The 22,171-nt window shown below is 41.9% G+C and overlaps 1 protein-coding gene across 8 annotated transcripts in view; it reads right to left on the bottom strand.

Annotated features, from left to right (window-relative positions):
* Positions 1-22,171, bottom strand: part of DIP2A (disco interacting protein 2 homolog A) — a 114,385-nt gene that overhangs the window by 56,351 nt on the left and 35,863 nt on the right. For 5 of the 8 annotated variants that reach the window (XR_008517363.2, XM_054542717.2, XM_054542721.2 and 2 more), the window contains exons 4-8: positions 17,919-18,038; positions 16,193-16,444; positions 10,689-10,820; positions 5,841-5,960; positions 3,601-3,798 (exon numbers count right to left, since the gene is read on the bottom strand). Coding sequence is in view for 7 of the 8 variants with exons in the window: in XM_054542717.2 (XP_054398692.2) it covers positions 3,601-3,798; positions 5,841-5,960; positions 10,689-10,820; positions 16,193-16,444; positions 17,919-18,038 (822 nt within the window). In the remaining variant the exon portion in view is untranslated. The remainder of the gene's footprint in view (positions 1-3,600; positions 3,799-5,840; positions 5,961-10,688; positions 10,821-16,192; positions 16,445-17,918; positions 18,039-22,171) is intronic. The other 3 variants (XM_054542718.2, XM_002830820.6, XM_054542723.2) reach the window with 1 other exon arrangement.

Here is a 22,171-nt window from a genome sequence, read left to right as displayed (position 1 = left end):
TAGGCCCTTGTCCCACTGCCTTACTTGGCCATTGGCCAGGGACTACCCTGCCAATAGCATGACCTAGATTTGAACGCTGGTTTAACAGCTGAGGTTGTGAGCTAGTCATACTCATCAAAGGCTGGCAATGAGCTCCTTTCTTAAAGAATTACAGATCAATTTTTCTAATGAAAACAGACATAAAAATCCTAAACAACTTATTGGCAAATTAAATCTGGGAGTATATTTAAAAGGGTAAGATATTATGGCCAAGTGAGATTTACTCTACAAATGAAGGGCTGCTTTACATTAGAAAATTAATCAAAATAATTCACCAAATTAATGAAGGAGGAAAACCATATGATCATCTTGCTAGCAGCAGAAAAAGCATTTGACAAAATTCAATCCCAACTCATAACAACTTTTAACAAACAAGGAGAAGGGAACCTTCTTAATCTGACAGAGTTTCTACCAACAAACAAGCAAACAAAACTACAGAACACATCATACTTAATTACCACAGGCTTTTCCTCAGATGGAAAAACAGGCAAGAATGCCCACTCTTCAACATTGTTCTATTTCACACTGTACTGGAGGTTCTAGCTTGTGCAAAAAAACAAAACCAAAAAAAAAAAAAAAAAGAATAAACGTGTAAGTATTGGAAAGGACAAAAAACACCATTATTATTCACCAATAATGTGATTTTTGTAGACAGGTAATACAAAAGATATATAGACAAATTACTAATTATGAGTAAACAAAGAACTAATAAGTTAACTTAGTGAGATAACTGGATACAAAGTCATCATATTTTTTTTTTTTTTTTTGAGATGGAGTCTCGCTCTGTCACCCAGGCTGGAGTGCAGTGGTGCGATCTCAGCTCACTGCAAGCTCCGCCTCCCGGGTTCATGCCATTCTCCTGCCTCAGCCTCCCAAGTAGCTGGGACTACAGGCGCCCACCACCACACCTGGCTAATTTTTGTATTTTTTTTAGTAGAGACGGGGTTTCACCGCGTTAGCCAGGAAAGTCTCAATCTCCCGACCTCATGATCCACCTGCCTCGGCCTCCCAAAGTGCTGGGATTACAGGTGTGAGCCACCGCGCCTGGCACAAAGTCATCATTTTAAAATAATAATAATATAGATTGCAATTCTATATATAAGCAACAAATCAGTAGAGAAAATTACATATTACAGCACTTGTAATAGGAATAAATCTAATAAAAGATGCTCAAGACTTCTGTATTCCAAAGTATAAAAACATTACTGACAGAAATTAAAGCAGGCCTTTAAAAAGGGGAAAATATTCCACAATCATAAACTGGAAGATTCCATAATTGTAATACAGGTTGAGTATCCCTTATCCGAAATGCTTGAGATTAGAAGTGTTTGGGATTTCAATTTTTTTTAGATGTTGGAATATTTGCATTATATTTATTTCCCAGTTGAGCATCGCATCACAAGTCCAAAAATCAGAAATCCAAAATGCTCCAATGAGCATTTTCTTTGAGCATCATGTCAGCTTCAAGCACTTTCAGATTTTAGAGCATTTTGGATTTTGGATTTTCATATCTGGGATGCTCTCAACCTATAAAACATTAATTCTATTCAAATTGAACTAGAGATTCAATGCAATGCCAATCAATATCCCAGTAGTAAGTTTTATGGAAACTGACAAGTTAATTCTAAAGTTTACTTGGAAATACAAAGAGCCAAGAAGAGTCAAGGCAATCTTGAGGAACCATCACAGAGCAAGAGGACTCCTAACGCTACAGTGATTCACAGCGTGGAGAGACAACAGACTGACAACACCTCCCCCCACAACAGGAGCCCAGAAACAGACCCACAAGTACCTTTTTCACCCACTATATAACAAAGTAACACTGCAGTACTTTGGGGAAAGGATTGCCTTTTCAATAAATGATACTGAGTCAGTTACTCATAAGAAAATGACTCCAACTTTATACCATATACAAAATTAAATTCTAAATGGATCATCACACCTAAACGTGAAAAGTAAAACAATAAAGGTTTTAGAAGAGCATGCAGGAAAATATCTTTGTGACCTTAACTTTGGTAAAAAGTTTCTAAATTAGACAAAAACTTAGCTACAATACAGGAAAAAAAAAAAAAAACAGGTAAGTTAGATTACATTAAGACTTTTCATTCATTAAAAGCCATAATTAAAAGTGTTAAAAGGCAATCCAAATAGTGAGGAGACATTTGCAAAACATGTATCTCACAAAAGATGCCTATCTGAAACATACAAAGAAATAAGAGGCCAGGTGCAGTGGCTCACACCTGTAATCCCAGCACTTTGAGAGGCTAAGATGGGAGGACTGCTTTAGCCAGGAGTTCGATATCAGCCTGGGCAACATAGGGAGACCCCTATTTCTACAAAAAAAAAGGTTTTTTTTTGTTTGTTTGTTTGTTTTAATTAGCTGGGTGTGGTGATGTGAGCCTACGGTCCCAGCTACTCAGGAGGCTGAGGCAGGAGCATCTCTTGAGCCCAGGCGGTCAAGGCAGCAGTGAGCTGTGATTGTACCACTGCACTCTAGCCTGAGTGACAGAGTGAAACCTTTTCTCAGAAAAAAAAATAAAAAAGAAAGATGAAAGCATTAGCAAACAGAGAAATGAGCCAAATATTTGAATAGTACATAAAAGTGGATATTCAAACAACCAATAAGCATATGAAAAGCATAATTTGTCACCAGGCAAATGCAAATTAGCCTGTGCTACCACACACCTACAACAAAGACTATAATGAAATAAACAATATCAAAAGCTGGTGAGAAAAGAGTAACTGGAACCCCTCACGTACTCACCACCTATGGGAGTGAAAACTGCTGCACTGCCTTTGGAAAACTGTTTGGCAGTATGTCCTAATGCTGAACAATTCTGCTTCTGCATTTACACCCAGCACAAATGCCTACATATTCTCACCAAGAGACTCACATAAGCATGTCCCTAACAGCACTATACACGATAGCCCCAAAGTGGAAACCACCCAAATGTCCATCTACTTGAGAGTGTGTAAGTAAGTTCCAGTATATTCACACGATAAAATAATACCATCAATGAGAATAAACTAAAGGAACACCTGTTTAAAAGCAGGTAAAGCCAACGGTGTGGGCAGTCAGGACAGTAGTTACCCTTCGTGTGTGGGAGGGGCATGAGGGGCTTTGAACCTAGCAACACTTCTGCTTGGAGTGCTGATTACAGGACCACATTCACTCTGTGAATTCATCAGGTTGGATATATGCTTACTATTTGTGTTACAAAAAAAACATAATATGGAACCAAAAGATGCCAAACACACAGAAATACATACTGCATGATTCCCCTTATACAAAGTTGAAAATAAGACGAAACTAAACTACACTGTTCAGAACGCATACGTACAACGCTCCAAACACTCGAACCCAGAGCAATGGCAGTCACCATGCAGCAGTGAGTGGTCCCCTCTGGTGGGATGGGTACCTGGTATAGGTCAATGTTCTATTTATCTGCCAGCTGTGCTGGTTTCTCAGGAATATTTATCAAGCTGTATGTCTATGCTATGTTATGTGTGTGACATTCTACAGCTAACCCAGAAGCACAACTGCTTTCTGTTCACACTTGCCATAGGTGAGAGTGTAGGTGGCTTTCCCAGTTGTATCCAAGGCAGTCAGACAGGGGGATTTGGGCTGTGTTGTGCCCCAGCGCTGCAAGGTGGCCAACAGTGACGGCGGTCGGAGGACACCTGCAGTGAGAGGCTCCCCTCTCAGCACACTTGTCTCGCTTCCCTCAGGCTTCGGCTGATTTGGATCTGGTTGCTGAACTACAAGCAAAATCAAAATTTTAAAATCAGCAATTCAAAGCACCATGAACACATTCCGTTTTTAAGCATTCATAGTTTATAATATTGTTTTTTAATCCCTACTATAAAAAAGCTTACAATAATTTGTTTAGATTTTTGCATCACAGTCACCGACAACTAACCAAAGGATTAAAGGAGCTTTAGTCATGGATGATGATGGTTGTGAAATAAAGTTAAAAACAACCCACCATCCTGGTGACCACAACCTCAGAGACAAAGGTGACCCTGTAGTGGTTCCCACTTTCCCAGCTTCTGGACAGGACTGTGGCACCTCTGCTACCCCAGACACCGCAGCGGTGAACAGCCAGGCATCCACAGCCTGGAGATAGGACCTGGTGGCCCACTCAGACAGGAGGAAAGAAAGCAGAACCACCACTTCAGCCTAGGGATCCAGACAACTATCACTATGTTCAAAGAAAAAGAATTAAAAGATTATTTGATTATAGGCTGGGCGTGGTGGCTCATGCCTGTAATCTCAGCACTTTGGGAGGCCGAGGCGGGTGGATCATGAGGTCAGGAGATCGAGACCATCCTGGCTAACATGGTGAAACCCCGTCTCTACTAAAAATACAAAAAAAAATTAGCCAGGTGTGGTGGTGGATGCCTGTAGTCCCAGCTACTTGGGAGGCTGAGGCAGGAGAATGGCATGAACTCGGGAGGTGGAGCTTGAAGTGATTCAAGATCGCACCACTGCACTCCAGCCTGGGCGACAGAGCAAGACTCTGTCTCAAAAAAAAAAAAAAAAAAAAAGATTATTTGATTATATAGCTCCTGGAAAAAGATTACTTTAATCTTGTTTTTTACTTTAAAAAGAATTAATCTTTTTCCAGGAGCTGTATAACCAAAATTTGCCCAAGTGGTAAGAAACACTGCTCTAAAATGCATTCATACCAATAAACTCTGAATTTGAAAGGCACTGTGTGATGGCTAATATTGATGTCAACTTGATGGGATTGAAGGATGCAAAGTATTCTTCCTGGGTGTGTCTGTGAGGGTGTTGCCAAAGGAGATTAACATTTGAATCAGTGGACTGGGAAAGGTAGACCCACCCTAAATCTGGGCGGGCACAATTTAATCAGCTGCCAGCACAGCCAGAATAAAGCAAGCAGAAGAACGTGGAAAGACTAGACTGGCCTAGCCTCCCAGCCTACACCTTTCTCCTGTGCTGGATGCTTCCTGCCCTCGAACATTGGATTCCAAGTTCTTCAGCATTGGGACTCAGACTGGCTTCCTTGCTCTCAGCTTGCAGATGGCTTACTGTGGGACCTCACCTTGTGATCGTGTGAGTCAATATGCCTTAATAAACTTCCCTTTATGTATACACATCTATCCTATTAGTTCTGTCCCTCTAGAGAACCCTAACTAACACACACTATCTGATTACAAAGGGGAAATAATCTCCTAAAAGCTATGTCTAACCCTCGGGTGTGGAGGAGACTCTGGGCTGGTCGGCTGCCAGCAGTGACACTGTACAAATAGCCAAGGTCTGGGAGTGGGACCAGCACGGGGCTCCTGTGGCTCGAACGGCACACTCACATGTTTGTACTGGCTTCATTTCTGGTTTCTGTTTCTTGCTAGTTTTCTTCTTAAAAAAATATACGTATATTCTTTCTAAATATGTATTTCATTCATATATGAGAGGCTAAAATTCTGAAAAGCAGCCAAATCTATGCAGAAAATTAAATACTTTAAAACCACAAGAAGGTAAGTATTTCAGAGTTAAAGTTTAAATTAAAAATTTAAATAATGTAAGTTAAATAAAATCTTAGAAGTATTTTTATGAAATGCTAAGTCACTTGAATATGAGCAGCAAATTTTCTACCTGCTCAAATAAAGGAAGCAGTCATGTGATTCTAAATTCACCGTTACACACAGTGACCAGTGAGTCTGGAAACAGAATATATATAGCAATAACCATGTATAATATACATTTGCCTGTGTTTCTCAACTTCGTGGCCACCCTTTTCATACAAACACAAAGCTCAAAGTTGGACAGCTCTTACCTTCCAACAATTCCTCAAAATCATCCACAAAGAACTCCTTCAGTGGAGGGCGCTTTGGCCTCTTCAGGGTGTTCAGAAGCTGCTGGATTTTGGAGGACACTCTGCTGTTCACAGGGACACCTGTCATGGGAAGGACAGAGGAGCACTGAGGCTGGCACACATCACACCCTCTGGAGAAGTGGACACAGGTGTAAGGCCCAAGGACAAACCACACGATGCATCAGAGCTTACAAATCCATCCAAGTGTGGGCCCCACTGGACAGTCATTTTGGAATCAATTCGTTTAGAAAACACTTACTGAATGCTTTCCAGGAAACAGGACTTGTTCTAAGCTAGCAGTTTTTTTTTGTTTTCGTTTTTTCGCTTTAGATGGAGACTCACTCTGTCGCCAGGCTAGAGTGCAGTGGCATGAGCTCGGCTCACTGCTATCTCCGCCTCCCGGGTTCAAGCGATTCTCCTGCCTCAGCCTCCCAAGTAGCTGGGTCTACAGGCGTGCGCCACCATGCCTGGCTAATTTGTATTTTTAGTAGAGACAGGGTTTCACCATGTTGGCCAGAATGGTCTCGATCTCTTCACCTCGAGATCTGCCTGCCTTGGCCTCCCAAAGTGCTGGGATTACAGGCATTAGCCACCACGCCCAGCCTAAGCTAGCAGTTTTTTAAATGGTCCAGGGACCCCTGGGGCATCCAAGTCCCTTTCAGGAAGGTTATGAGGTCATGACTATTCCATGGTAATGTTAAGAAGTCATGGCCCTGTAATCCCAGCACTTTGAGAGGCTGAGGCAGATGGATCACGAGGTCAAGAGATCAAGACCATCCTGGCTAACACAGTGAAATCCCATCTTTACTAAAAATACAAAAAATTAGCCGGGTGTGGTGGCGGGCGCCTGTAGTCCCAGCTACTCGGGAGGCTGAGGCAGGAGAATGGCATGAACCCAGGAGGCGGAGCTTGCAGTGAGCCGAGATTGCGCCACCGCACTCCAGCCTGGGTGAAAGAGGGAGACTTCTTCTCAAAAAAAAAAAAAAAAAAAAAAAAAAAAAGAAGTCATTTGCCAGCCGGGAGCAGTGGCTCACAGCTGTAACCCCAGCACTTTGGTTGGCTAAGGCAGGAGAGGATCGCTTGAGGCCAGAAGTTTAAGACTAGCCTGGTCAACATAGCAAGATCCTGTCTCTACAAAAAATTTAAAAAATAAAAAATTATCTGGATGTGGTGGCTTGTGTCTGCAGTCCCAGCTCCTTGGGAGGCTGAGGAGGAAGGATTGCTTGAGTCCAGAAGTTTCAGGCTACAGTGAGCCATGATCATGTCAGTGAACTCCAGCCTGGGCAACAGAGTCGCTACTAAAAAAAAAATAAATAAATAAATAAAAATTTAAAAAAATGGGGGGCTGGGCACAGTGGCTCACCCCTGTAATCCCAGCACGTTGGGGGTCCGAGGTGGGCAGATCACTTGAGTTCTAGACTAGCCTGGCCAACATGGCAAAATCCCATCTCCACTAAAAAAATACAAAAATTAGCCGAGCTTGGTGGTATGCACCTGTAGTAAAGAAAAAAAAAAAAAAATTAGCCAAGTGTGGTGGCAGTTGCCTAGAGTTCCAGCTACTTGGGAGGCTAAGGCAGGAGAATCGCTCGAAACCAGAAGGCAGAGGCTGCAGTAAGCCAAAATCAAGCCACTGCACTCCATCCTGGGTGACAGAGCAAGACTTTGTCTTAAAAAAAAAAAAAAAAAAAAAAAAAGAAAAAAAAGCAGAGTTGGAGGACTCAAACTGTATAATTTCAAGAATTTTAAGAAAATCACAGTGGTCATGGCTATATGAGGTGTAAGGACAGATAAACAAGGAAACGGAACAACATACAGAGCCCACAGCCCAGAAATAGACCCTTCCCTCTCCAACATGGTCTACTGATTTTCATTAAAGATGCCAAGGAAACTTGGTGGGAAAAGAATGGTCTTTATTATAAATGATGCTAAAACAACTGAATATCCACATACAAAAATGTTTTGATTCATACCTGATACTTATGCTAAAATTAACTCAAAATGAACTATCTACCTAAATATAAAAACTAAAACTATAAAATTCTGGAAGAAAATATAGGAGAAAACATTTGTGACCTTGGGTTAGACAAAAATTTCTTAGATATGACACAAAAGCACAATCTATAAAAAAATTTGGTAAACTGAATGTCATAAAAATTTAAACCATCTGCTCTTTGAAAGGCATTGTTAAAGCAAGCCAGACTGGGAGAAAATACAAATGATAAACCTCATATGGGATGACTTGTATCTAGAATATATAAACAGCCCTCAAAACTCAATAAGAAAACAAGCACAATTTGGCTGGCCACAGTGGCTCACACTGTAATCCCAGCACTTTGGGAAGCCAAGGCAGGCCGAGACGAGGAGTTCAAGACCAGCCTAGTCTCTACTAAAAATACAAAAATTAGCCAGGCATGGTGGCACATGCCTGTAATCCCAGCTACTTGCGAGGCTGAGGCAGGAGAATTGCTTGAACCTGGGAGGTGGAGGTTGCAGTGAGCCAAGATTGCACCACTGCACTCTGCCTGGGTGACAGTGAAACTCCATCTCAAAAAAAAAAAAAAAAAAGAAAAAAGAAAAGCACAATTTAAAAAAAAAATAGGCAAAAAGTATGAACAGATACTTTCCCTAAAGAGATACACAGATGGCAAATAGTTACATAAAAAGATGCTCAACACACCATCAGCCATTAGGGAAAAGCAAATTGAAACTGTAATGAGATATCTCTACATGCCTATTGGGATGGTTAAAATTTTTTAAACATAATACCAACTGTTGGAAAGGGTGTGGAGGAACTGATACTCTCACTACTAATAATGAGAATGTAAAATGGTACAATCACTTTGGAAAACAGCGTGGCAGTTTCTTAAAAAGTTAAAATAGGCTGGGCATGGTGGCTCACACCTATAATCCCAGTACTTTAGGTGGCCAAGGCAGGTGAGTCACTTGAGGCCAGGAGTTTGAGACCAGCCTGGAAAACATGGTGAAACCCCATCTCTACTGAAAATGCAAAAATTAACTGGGCGTGGTGGCACATGCCTGTAATCCCAGCTACTTGGGAGGGTGAGGCAGGAGAATCACTTGAACCCAGGATGGCGAGGTTTCAGTGAGCCAAGATCATGCCACTGCACTCTAGCCTGGGCAACAGAGAGAGACTCAGTCTCCAAAAAAAAAGTTGAAATACACCTACAATATAATTCAGCCATTCTACTTCTAGGTATTGATTGGCCCAAAAGAAATGAAAGTACCCATCTATGCAAAAACGTGTACAAGATTGATTATTCATAGCAGCTTTACTTGTAACCGGCCCAAACTAGAAACAACCTAAATATACATCAACAGGTGAACAGACAAATTGTGGTGCATCCATTTAATGAAATATTACTCAATGAAAAGGAGTAAACTATTGACACAGAACATGAATGAATCTCAAAATAATTATGGAGAGTGGTAGAAGCCAGACCATAAACGTAAACACTGTATGATTCCTTTCATATAAAATTCTAGAAAATGCAATCTAATCTATAGTGACAGAAAGTAAATCAGTGGTTACCTGAAGTGTACGGGGAAAGCCAGAAGGATCTGAAGAAGGGAGGACCAAGGAACACAAGGACACTTTTGGGCATGCTGGATATGGTCACTATCTTGATTGTAGTGATGCTTTCCACAGGTGTACAAATGTCTTAAAACTTTTGAGAACAGAGTCTCACTCTATCGCCCAGGCTGGAGTGCAGTGACACAATCTTGGCTCACTGCAACTTCTGCCTCTCGGGTTCAAGCGATTCTCCTGCCTCAGTCTCCCAAGTAGCTGGGACTACAGGCGCCCGCCACCACACCCGGCTAATTTTTTTGTATTTTTAGTAGAGATGGGGTTTCACCATGTTAGCCAGGATGGTCTCGATCTCCTGACCTAGTGATCTGTCCGCCTCAGCCTACCAAAGTGCTGGGATTACAGGTGTGAGCCACCACGCCCAGCCAAAACTGTACACTTTAAATATGTGCAATTCATTATGTCAATTACCCTTTAATTAAGCTCTTAATTTTTTTAAATATAAAGAGTAATAAATTGAATTAAAAACATGTCTAGCCAATGTACAGACTGCTTCATGTTGATTCAGTATTTTTCTTCTGCCTCTGGACAAGGAGATGAAAGCCCTCAATAAAATCTGACACCCTGTTTGGGAGTACCAAAATATATGATAGGCCCTAGCTCTGAGCTCCTCTTAATTTTTATTTAAATTATTATTTTGGGAAAAAAATTGACATGATTTTGATAAAAGACATTGAAGACTGTTTCAAAAAGAAATGGTGTAAATGAGGACATTATGAAAGTTACACTGACATCTCTGAGCCTGCACATGGGAAACCATGATTGCTGTTGTACCAATTTCAGTCTGCTGAGGATGGAGAGTGTAGGGGGCTGTTCTGTCATAGGTGGGTGTGTGCACTCACACTGACTAAGTCATTCTGTCTGCCACATTGAATCTAAATAAAGAAACTTCCCACAGCTTCTCATTTCCTTACTATATTGCAGATCGAAACTCCCTTTGCATCCTATCTAAATTTGGAAGTCTTTTCCCTCCCCACTCTCCTTGTTCCCCCTCTGACCAATTCCATTGATATTTCCAATTATTTCTCCACATGATGCTTTCCATAACATTAACTGCACACACTGGTTTCCATTTATCTGCATGGATTAAAACTGATGGTTGGCTTGGGTTTGCTACAGTGAATACATTACAACCATGTTCAATACCCGAAGACAAAACCTGTGCTCTGCTATTTCACAAGGAGAAAGAGAGGCAGGCTCACCATCTGCTGTTTCCAGCATGCTCCCGCTGCACCCCCGAGGAACACTTCTCACAGAAGCCACCTGTGGACGCTCAAAGTACGAATGCTCCACGAGGCCCGTGGTGACATCAGGAGGGGCAGAATGCAGATCTGCTTTTGAAAAACACACCCAAAATGAAAGTGGCTGTTAAGTCAAATGAGTATTAAGCTGCTCTTCAAACCCCATTAGTCTAAAGCTCCGCTAGCTGAGTTCTAAGTGGGGAGAGTGTGGTATTTTCATTTGTTTTCTTGGCTGACCAAAGGCATACTGGGACCCTATGAACTCCCAGACACGTTATGCAGACATCTGCATGCATGTGGGTGGCTCAATTCTCAAAGGGATCCAGACTCAGAACCACCATCTTCAGCACAGAGACAGGCACAGAGTAAACCTGCCTATCACAATGGCCTGATGAGATTTTGGTCAGAAATTCCTTCAAGGGGCTGGGCATGGTGGCTGACACCTGTAATCCCCGAACTTGGGGAGGCCGACGTAGGCAGATCACCTGAGGTCAGGGGTTTGAGACCAGCCTGGCCAACATGGCGAAACCCCGTCTCTACTAAAAAAAACAAAAATTAGCCAGGCGTCATGGCACATGCCTGTAATCTCAGCTACTGGGGAGGCTGAGGCAGGAGAATCACTTGAACCCAGGAGGCGGAGGTTGCAGTGAGCTGAGATCGCACCACTGCACTCTAACTTGGGCAACAGAGCAACACTCTCTCTCAAAAAAAAAAAAAAAGAAAGAAATTCCCTCAAGGAAGCAGAAACAAATTTGAAATCAATTGTCATTGGTACATTTTTTTGTTACATTATGAAAAAAACAGCCAGGATCATACAAACTACTACAACCCCCAAAAAAAGTATGTTGGACACCATACCTTTGCAGTCCTAGAATAAAACTACAGAAATGAAAACTTCCCCCACTGTCAGTTAAAATACCTGCAAAACTAAGAGACCACAATCAAGTTCTTTTTTTTTTTTTGAGATGGAGTCTCACTTTATCACTGCCCAGACTGGAGTGCAGTGGCACAATCTTGGCTCACTGCAACCTCTGCCTCCTGAGTTCAAGCGATTCTCCTGTCTCAGCCCCCCAAGTAGCTGGAATTACAGGCATGCGCCACCACAGCCAGCCAATTTTTGTATTTTTAGTAGAGACGAGTTTTCACCATGTTGGCCAAGCTGATCTCGAACTCCTGGACTCAAGTGATCCAACCACCTTGGCCTCCTGAAGTGCTGGGATTACAGGTGTGAGCCACCGCGTCTGGCCACAATCAAGTTCTTAAAGTAGAATTGGTGTAACATTTAAAAACAGACATTAGATCTGGAACATATGTAAAAGTCACTCCTTCCATTGTCTGAATGTACATTTTTGTGTTTTATTTCCATGGTACAGACTCATCTATCTGTTCAGAATGCTGGCTGACTGTAAGTTCCTATAGGAATTACGGTTATAATTGAGTCTACCACTAGGAAAGGCACTGTGTCTATATGACTATAGAAATTGTGTTCTACCACAATAATGAATACACAGATGCTCGTTCATTTATAACAATCAACATAGGGGCCAATGCGGTAGCTCACACCTGTAATCCCAGCAATTTGGGAGGTTGAGGCAGGCAGATCAGCTGAGGTCAGGAGTTCGAGAATGGCCTGGCCAACATGGTGAAACCCTGTCTCTACTAGAAATACAAAAATTATCCGGGCATGGTGGTGCATGCCTGTAATCCCAGCTACTCGGGAGGCTGAGGCAGGAGAATCACTTGAACCCGGGAGGTGGAGGTTGCAGTGAGCCGAGATTGCACCACTGCACTCCAGCCTGGGGGACAGAGTGAGACCCTGTCCCCCCCAAAAAAAAAAAAAAAAAATCAACACTAGCTGTGCAGTGGCTCACACTTATAATCCCAGCACTTTGGGAGGCTGCAGCAGGAGGATCACTTGAGCCCAGGAATTTGAGACCAGCCTGGGCAACATAGCGAGATCCCATCTCTTAAAAAAAAAATTAGCTGGGCATGGTGGCAGACACCTGTGGTCCCAGCTACTTGGGAGGCTGAGGTGAAAGGACCACTGGAGCCCAGGAGTTCCAGGTTACAGTGAGCCAGGACCATACCGCTGCACTCTAGCCTGGGACACAGAGTGAGATCTTATCTCCAAAAAAATAAATAAATAAACACTAGTCTATGTTAGGTAGAGACAACTGGTAATGTTTAATATTTTAATGAAGGTACCTGTTAGTATCACTGTGGTACTCCTAGGTACAATGTAAAGCAGTAACTTTTTACTAGTTTGTAGAAAGCTGAAGTATATGAAAGCACAAACTCACTATCTGCATAGCAGAATATACCTTTTGAAAAAATCTAAACCGTTAAGATTTTTCACAACCCTTGAAAAAGCCTGATGCTGATCAAATTAGCATTTTAAAGTATGTCTATCAGGAGGTTCTTTTTGTTTAAAAAGAAATTTCCCCACTCTTCCAAATCTAGCAAAAAGAATAAATGATTTTAAAAGTATATATGGAAAAAAAGGTATACATGGTATACATACATGTACCACAAGTAGTTTTTTAAATTAGCTATATAATGGCTGGGAGCAGTGGCTCATTCCTATAATCCTAACATTTTGAAAGGCCAAGGCATGAGGACCACTTGAGCCCAGGAGTTCAAGACCAGCCTGGGCAACATAGTAAAAACTCCATCTTTCCAAAAAATTTTTAAAAATTAGCTGGGCATGCTGGCATTTGCCTATAGTCCCAGCTGCTCAGGAGGCTAAGGTGGGAGAATTTCTTAAGCCCAGGAGTTCAAGGCTGCAGTGAACTATGATCATGCCACTGTATTCCAGCGTGGATGACAGAGCAAGACCCTGTCTCTAGGTGGAAAAAAAAAAAAACAGCTGCATAAAAATAAACATAAACTACATTCAAAATAAAAATAAGCTACTATGATTAAAATAAGCTACTATAATTAAAAGTACTGCTTTTAAAAATAGGTATTTACATTTGTATAAAAAAAGGCTTAATATATTTGATTTCCTTAATCCAAAACTGAAAGTGATATTTTTAAAAATTATCTTTACCTGATATGTTCTACCTCAAATTTTTTACTTAATATATTCTTTCTCTTTTCATGTTTCTTTCCTTAGTTTAAGTTGAAGACACATCTAGTGTTAGAAGCTAAAACAAAGGATGATTTCTGTAATAAGAGGGAAGTTGAGTATTTTTGAGATTTAGAAATTCAAATTAACTACGTCCAACATTTAGGATGTGGGTAGCTACAATCTGTAGAAAACTGCAATCCTGTAAGCAAGGTATTAAATCAAGTCCAAGTTAATAATTTTTTTTAAATGTATTAGAATTGATCACAAAATGTTGATGCTAGGACTAACAAGAAAGGAAGAGATGATTACAGCTGCATTTGCAGGAGTCAGGAGCTGTCTTCCACCAACATAGGTAATAAACCTACATTATAAATAATTGCAGGCAAGTCTTTTTCAGAGAATGAAAACATCTAATTCAAACACACATTAGAGTTAAATGCTTTGCTTAAAGACACCCCACAATCACTGGAAAGTTGAGGGCTGTATGGTTAAACATTCTGAACTGTGGCTAATTTTTCATGCTGAATAAGCTTTTATTTCTAACCCACCAGGAAACAGTGTTGAGATGACTCAGCAATGGCTAATAAACTCAAACTACAAATGTTCTGTTTGCTCTCCTGCACCATCTCACCTAGAAGGAAGCTTCTGGGAAAAGAAATGAGGTAACAGAACATTTAAAACTACTGTTTTCTTGCCCCCGCCTCAGAATTGGAGTTAACTATGTATTTCTATAAAGTTAAATCACCAATGCTGAACAGAGAAGGAAAACAACAGTGCAAAAGCTGTTTTCAAGATATGGACTGTACACCTCCTTGAGGAAAGGTGGGCAGCAGCCTCTGGCCATGGAACACCCAGGAAAGCTACAGAAACGATCTGAGCAGGCTATTTTCCTAAGAGAAGCTTTCTCTGTGGAAAATGCTGCCTTCTGCTACCCTGGTAGTCTTGGCAGTTCTTCTATGAGCTGGAAGCAGTGTGGAGACAGAGTAGGGCACTGTGAGCTTTCATATGAGACGGACACCTCAGAAGGACACATGTTCAATGGAAACACAAAGATGTATTGACTCAAACAAATAAAAACATGAAGAGCAATAGTGATGCGCCCTACAGAGGATGCTGAGACAGAAGCTGTGGGCCACCCAACATACCCAACTTGCCCCCAATCCAGCCAAATGACTAAGGTCTTACAAAAAAGAGCTCGGCACCCATGGGGACCCCAGCACAAACATCAGCGTGTCACGGGTGTCACCATTTCAGTTGTGGCAGAAAAGCAACAAAAAGCAAAGAAAATGAATAGGAATCAAGAAAACTGGTATCAGCCCTGGCTTCACCACTTAGGCTGCTGTCTGATCTCAAGCAAGTTACAATCACCGGACTTTTTTTCTTCCTTCCTCATCTGGGAAAAAAAGGAGGGGATTAAGATGAGTCTTCAACAATACTGATTGTATTTTAAGGTACTTGTGCAAGAGTGTATGTGGGTTTCACATGCCAGCTACATACAGCTAACTATGCTGCCGTTTTAATCAAAAAATAGAATTTCAAAGGATGAAAGGTTTACACTTTTTTCATCTCTAAGATGAATGTAATCCAGAGGATTCTATGATTTGGGAAAGATCCATGCATCCATATGATTAGCTCTGACTGACACCTTTTCAGGCCGAGGCTGTCTAACCTGGTATCTGGAGGAGCGAAAGCCCTCTACCCCAACCTCAGAATTCCAGCCACGTACAGAGACAACCAATGGGCCTGCAGCTGTGAACATATAGCCAAGAGGAAAGGCACAGACAACAGAGAGGCAGCCAGGTCAAGGGTGATGATCACAGCCACCAGCAGGTATGGATGTGTGCTGACCATCCACCCCTGCACCTACTGTGTGCACCAGCTGCCCCCTCAAGAGCAGGAAGGTGTTATGACATTGAGAAACACCACACCCTTCTGGGTGACTATGAGAAATGCCCCATGCCCCCCAAAGGACTAGGACTGCCAAATTAAAGAAGTATCAAGAACTACTTTTGTTACCAAAAGGACATTTCCCAGATGAAAAATAGGTAGGTCTTGATGGGGAAAAAATTTGCAACTGAGCTGTATTGTTCAAAAGGTTATTAGGGATTTAATCTGAATGACAAATTAACCAAATATTACCCCATTTCTTTCAAGTGCAATTATTAAAAGCTCAAAATCAATTTAATGTCTCAGGCAGATAAGCCAGTATGGGTTATCTGGGTTGTGTGACCTCAGTCACTTGGACAGCACTCAGGCCTGCAGCTAAGTCTGCAGGGTGGTACCCGGCTCAGGTGCCCTCCACCTGCTCCTCGCAGAGGAGCAGCGCTGCTGCTCTGTCCTGGACACTCCTGACCCCGCTCTGCTGGCACAGGGGCCGCAGCAGCTTCTTACTGACCTATGTGGGTGTGGGCCTCGAGGCCTGCGAGTGCAGTGGTAGCGGCGGCCCCTGGCGTGGCTGCAGCACTGGGAGCGGTGGTGGGTCTCCCTCCCGGGTGAGATGAGGTGGAGGATGCAGAGGATGAGGTGGACGAGCCCTGAATGACCCGGTCGAGCCAGGGCTCGACGCTGGAATGGCTCTGGAGCGGAGTGGAGGTGAGTCGCCCGGGTCGCCGTAAAGAGCCCTCATCTTCTGAGGCAGACGACGTGTCTGTGGTTAAAATAATGATGACAGGCATGATATCGGGATGAGTCAAGAGGAGGACGGAGTTCCCACTCACACTGGAGCCTCACAGGCCTGTGTGCAGCATGCTTCTGTACACCTGGCACAGCTCTACCCAAAGCCACGCAGTCAGCTCAAAGGTCACCCTCACTCTAGAAGGGCATGCAAGAAGCCCTACTGTGAGGAAAATGATTCCATGAGCCCCCAGCTCCCCAGAGAGAACTCAGCCACAGGGCACCACACACACTCAGTGAAGACAGCCTCTGATCTCTTAAACGGCTTCAGCATATACCTCAGTGGGGGTGTTCTGTGAATATCCAGTGCTGCACTGCATGTCCACACAGAGTCGGACACTATATCCACACATCAGTCAACATCACCCAGGGGCGAGCCTGTGCCTGGCCCTACACCTTGGAGGCAGTGAGAAGGCATCCTGGCCTGTACACGGCCCCAGCGACAACATGGTGGCCACGGGAGGACTGCAGCCCTGTCTACATGCATCCTTTCAGGGGAGTCATGTGAACTAGCTCTAAAAACAATTCCTTCCCCAAGAAAATTGCTTCAGTCAACAAAATTAACTGTACGTTAAGGTTTCTTCAAGTCAGCATGACTGTGTGTTTTATTATGGGTTTTACAATTATTAAAACATTATTTTAAAATTGGATAGTGTCTATAGCTATATTTAGCAAAAACAATAATTTGACAGCCATTTCCAAGATTTTTTTCAACAATAAACTTCTTTTAAGCAAGAAAGTGTTACCAAAACCACTAAATCATCTTACGAATCTGGTGTGTTTGGTTTTATTGTGTCGTATCTCCAAATGCCTCAAACCAAAAATGGGTGTCACTATTTTTGATACTTTAAATATATGACAACAATGCAAGTTCATGAATGTGAAGTCATTAGACACTATCAACATTTTGTACAGTTTAACAGGAAGACTAAAATACATTATTGCTAGAGAGAAACCTCATATAAAAGTTTTCATTTCTAATGGTACCAACAATAAAACAACAACAAAATCAACCCCGAAACTTTCCAAATAGTCTTATACTGTTGCATGTAAGTCCTGGTTACAACCTGTTAAGTTATAGGTAATAAGATGAGAATAACTGTAAAATTCCTAATTCAGGAAGCTTTAGCTTAGTGCTTATTTTAGGCTCCTCTTAGTGTTTTAGGTTCTTCTCTTTACTAAAAGACATAAATAGCATCTTAGTAAAAGAAATTAAGATCCATACAAAAAGTCTTATAGAAAGAAAGTACCCATGTGGGTAAGAATACTATGTACGCCACAGATTTTCAGGTAAGGAATATGAGCATATGCAAACATTTTTAATCTCCAAATGTGTCCAATCTATACTACAGGCCAGACGGATATTCCAACTCAATGGGAAGTAAATAGGATAACATCAGGCCTGTGAAACACTCAAAAAAGCCACACTTGACATTGTTTATCAATACCTGGAGGGGTGTAGGTTTCCACAGATGAATGCACGAGGACAGAACGTCTTTTCGAAGGCATAGGCATCTTCCTCTCTTTGTATTTGGCCAAAGCTGCTTGCACGGCTTCAGTGTGGACATCTACACAAGAAGCACAGCAGTAAAAATACTTTTTACAAGACTGGTTATAAAGTAACAAATTAAGTTTCATGTTTTTGTTTGTTTTCAGTGGGGGTAAAAGAAATAGAAGCTCTCTCTGTCTATCCCCACGTGTTGGTCCTAGATTTCTTTAAATATTTCTTTGTTTGTAGATCTAACTTCGGAATCTTGTAAATATTTCCTTAGTTATAAATCAAAACTGAATAAAAGAGAAATCCCCAAAATTGAAAATAAAGTGAAACAAATGAGCCTAAATGTGTATCTAGTTGTTGGTTTAAACCACACTTGTTCAACCCATGGCCCATGGGCCTCACACAGCTCAGGAGGGCTTTGAATGCAGCCTAATACAAATTCATAAAATTTCTTAAAACATTATGAGTTTTTTTGCAATTTTTTTTAGCTTATCAGCTATCGTTAGTGTTAGTGTATTTTATGTTTGACCCAGGATAATTATTATTCTTCCAACGTCGCCCAAGGAAGCCAAAAGATTGGACACCCCTGGTTTAAACTATTGCAGCTGACTTTAAAACACTGAAGTTAAGACTGGTCAACCTCTACTTCCAGAAATATCTAATAAGGACAAAAATAACTGAACAAAAAATTTTAAACTCTCTCATATTGTTGATAGCAGTGAAGGCATTGTCATATAGATTTTTCGTGAGTCCTGTGGGATATGGCAAATGAAAAGCACTTAATAGTCTGATTCTACCATCCCTAGAGCTTGGACACTCGTGAGGGAGAGGAGATACAAATGTAGATGAAAGAGGTAGGCTGGACACAGTGGCTCATGCCTGTAATCCCAGCACTCTAGGAGGCTGAGGCAGGAGGATCGTTTGAGGCCAGGACCAGGCTGGGCACCACAGCAAGACCACATTTCTGGAAAAAAAAAATTTTTTTTTTTTTTTGAGATGGAGTCTCGCTCTGTCGCCAGGCTAGAATGCAATGGCGTGATCTCAGCTCACTGCAATCTCCGCCTCCCGGGTTCAAACGATTCTCCTGCCTCAGCCTCCCGAGTAGCTGGGATTACAGGCGCCCCCCACCACGCCCGGCTAATTTTTGTATTTTTAGTACAGATGGGGTTTCACTATGTTGGCCAAGCTGGTCTTGAACTCCTGATCTGGTGATCCACCCGCCTTGGCCTCTCAAAGTGCTGGGATTATAGGTGTAAGCCACCGCACCTGGCCCAATTTTTTTTTGTTTAATTAGGCAGGTGCAGTGGCATGCGCCTGTGGTCCCAGCTACTCAGGAAGCTGAAATTGGAGGATCACTTGAGCCCAGGAGTTCCAAGCTACAGTAAGCTATGACTGTACCACTGCCTCCAGCCTGTGTGACAGAGTGAGAACCCAAGAAAGAAAAAGAGAAAAAGAAGGAAAGAAAGGGAAGAAAGAAAGAAAAGAGAGAGAGGACGGGCGCAGTGGCTCATGCCTGTAATCCCAGCACTTTGGGAGGCCGAGGTGAGCAGATCACCTGAGGTCAGGAGTTGTAGACCAGCCTGGTCAACATGGAGAAACCCCATCTCTACTAAAAACACAAAATTAGCCGGACATGGTGGTGCATGCCTGTAATCCCAGCTACTCGAGAGGCTGAGGCAGGAAAATCGCTTGAACCCGGGAGGCAGAGGTTGTGGTGAGCCGAGATCACGCCATTGCACTCCAGCCTGGGAAACAAGAGTGAACTCCGTCTCAAAAACAGAGAGAGAGAGAGAGAGAGAAAGAAGAGAAGAGAACAGAAAAAGAGAAGAGAAGAGAAAAAGCGAAAGAGAAAGAGGGAGGGATGGAGGGAAGGGAGGGAGGGAGGGAGAGAGAGAGATGAAGTACAGACCCTGCAGTTCTGAATCTGAATAGATTATGTCACTACAAACAAATGTGGTATCCTTTCTTTTAAAAGTCTGTCTTACCTCTGTACAGTGAAAATGTCTACAAACAACAATCAGCCCAATAGCAATCAGCATCCTAGTGCCCAGACTGTGGTCTTGAAACACCATCCTCACTTAAAAAAAACCCTTAGAAATGGCAGATTCTGGAGCAGGTGAAGAAATGCCCAGCATGAGCCTAGAACTTCTTATCCTAACAGCCAACCAGGAAATGGTCAAACAACTCGAGCCAATTTGAAGAGATTCCCAATGGCGAAGAATGGGACAATCTGAATATCAGTAAGAATAAATACTAAAATGGACTGAAATATCAAATATGATACTGATAAAAGAAAAGAAGAAAAAGGAAAAGAGGAAACAAAATCAATTGGTTGCCACTGGAGGAGGCCAGAGACTCAACCTATTGTTCTGAAAACTAGTAAATAAATGGAAAGAATTAAATATTCATCTTGACTTTCCTGTGCCAAGTTGTAAATAACGGAAGTTTCTCTTTATGGAAATATTCTGGCCTCTGAATGAAGAAGGAATGTCAGAATCTAAATTTCACCATTTTGCAGCCCAAAGGAAATCATCAATCTAAGAACTGAGAAAAATCACTGGTTTTCAAGCACCACAGCGAACAGCAAGAGTCAGGCCCAACAGGCCTCTTTGGTGGAGGAACACAGGGCCACCCATGACAGTCTTGTAAACAGTTGAACATTGTTACCTGACTTTCATCAAACCTAGTGAGCTAAAAAGCATGTCAGAGACACCAAGAGGAACCATCAGACAAACACAGCTCAGCTTCTCCTACAAACTAAGGTTCACAGAGGCTGAAAACACTTACCAACCAACTGCAATGTGTAGCTCTTATTTGGATCCTGGGTCCAAATAAACTTGTTCTTTAGAAGCCATACGAACAAAAGCCATACGAACATTGGCTGAGTATTTGATATTAAGGAAGCATTTATTGTTAATTACTTTGTGATAATGGCATTAACTTTTAGAAATACAATCTTTTCAGATACAGAAACCAAGACTATTACGACATCAAAATGACAGAGATCAAAAATATTATGACATCTAAATGAAATAACATATCCGAGATTTGCTATGAAAGCATATGGGAAGGGAGGAAGCAGGTAGAGTATAGATTAATCCAAGGCAGGGCATGGATGGTCGAGAATTTCTGGAGCTCAACTATGGGTCCAGGGAAGCTATAATACAATGATGGCCAGTTTTGTAGACGCTTCAATTTTCCCCAACAAATGTCTGAAAACATTTAAAAATCTCACATTTAAATGGCTTGTAGGGCCAGGTTAAACGTTTTCCTACTCAGGAAAGGTGAAGAAGTCACACCTAGACATATGATAAAGGAAACTCATGGATATCAAAGACAGAACAATACTAAAAGCTTCCAGAGAAAAAGGGTAAATCACCTTGAAAGATCAAGAAACAGACTGACAGTACTCAGTAGTAACACCAGGCACAAAAAAGCAACAGTTTTGAAGAAAAAAGTGTTAAACCTAGAATTTTATATCCAGCCAAATTATCATTTAAACATGAATATTTAATAAAAATATCATCAGACATACAAGGTTCGAAAAGCATTTCCACACAAGGACTTAACTGAAAACACTCCTGGAAAAAGGCACTCACAAAAAGAGAGCAAGAAACAAACTGAGATCCTTGTGGTGGATTTGGAAGTTACTGTGATTCCCCTACTTTAAACATTATTGCTGTCTTAGAAAAAAAGGAAAATAGGTATAGATTAAAAACAACCTACAACTAAAAATATAGATAATATCAACCTGATAGGGTATATCAACAGATCCAAAAATACTCAACAAACCCCAAGCACAAGAAACAAAACCAGCCCACGCGCATCATAATCAAATCACTCAACACCAGCATCTTAGTCTGCTCAGCTGCCATAACAAAACAGCATAAACTAAGTGGCTTAAACAACACAAATTTATTTTCTTACTGGAGACTGGATGTCCAAGATCAAGGTGCCTCATGGTTGGTGTCTGGTGAGGGTTCTCTTCCTGGCTTACAGACATCTGCCTTCTAACCATTGTACTCATAGGGTGATGGGGCAGGGTGGGGGCCAGCAAGCTCTAGTGTCTTTTTTTTTTTTTCTTTTTTTTTTGAGACAGAGTCTCACTCAGGCTGGAGTGCAATGGGGCAATATTGGCTCACTGCAACCTCCACCTACCGGTTCAAGCGATTCTCATGCCTCAGTCTCCAGAGTACCTAGGAC

Source organism: Pongo abelii, chromosome 22 (assembly GCF_028885655.2).
Source record: "Pongo abelii isolate AG06213 chromosome 22, NHGRI_mPonAbe1-v2.0_pri, whole genome shotgun sequence".
NCBI classification, from domain to species: domain Eukaryota; kingdom Metazoa; phylum Chordata; class Mammalia; order Primates; family Hominidae; genus Pongo; species Pongo abelii.
Note: the sequence above shows the minus strand (reverse complement) of the source record. Positions and strands in the feature narration are given on the sequence as shown.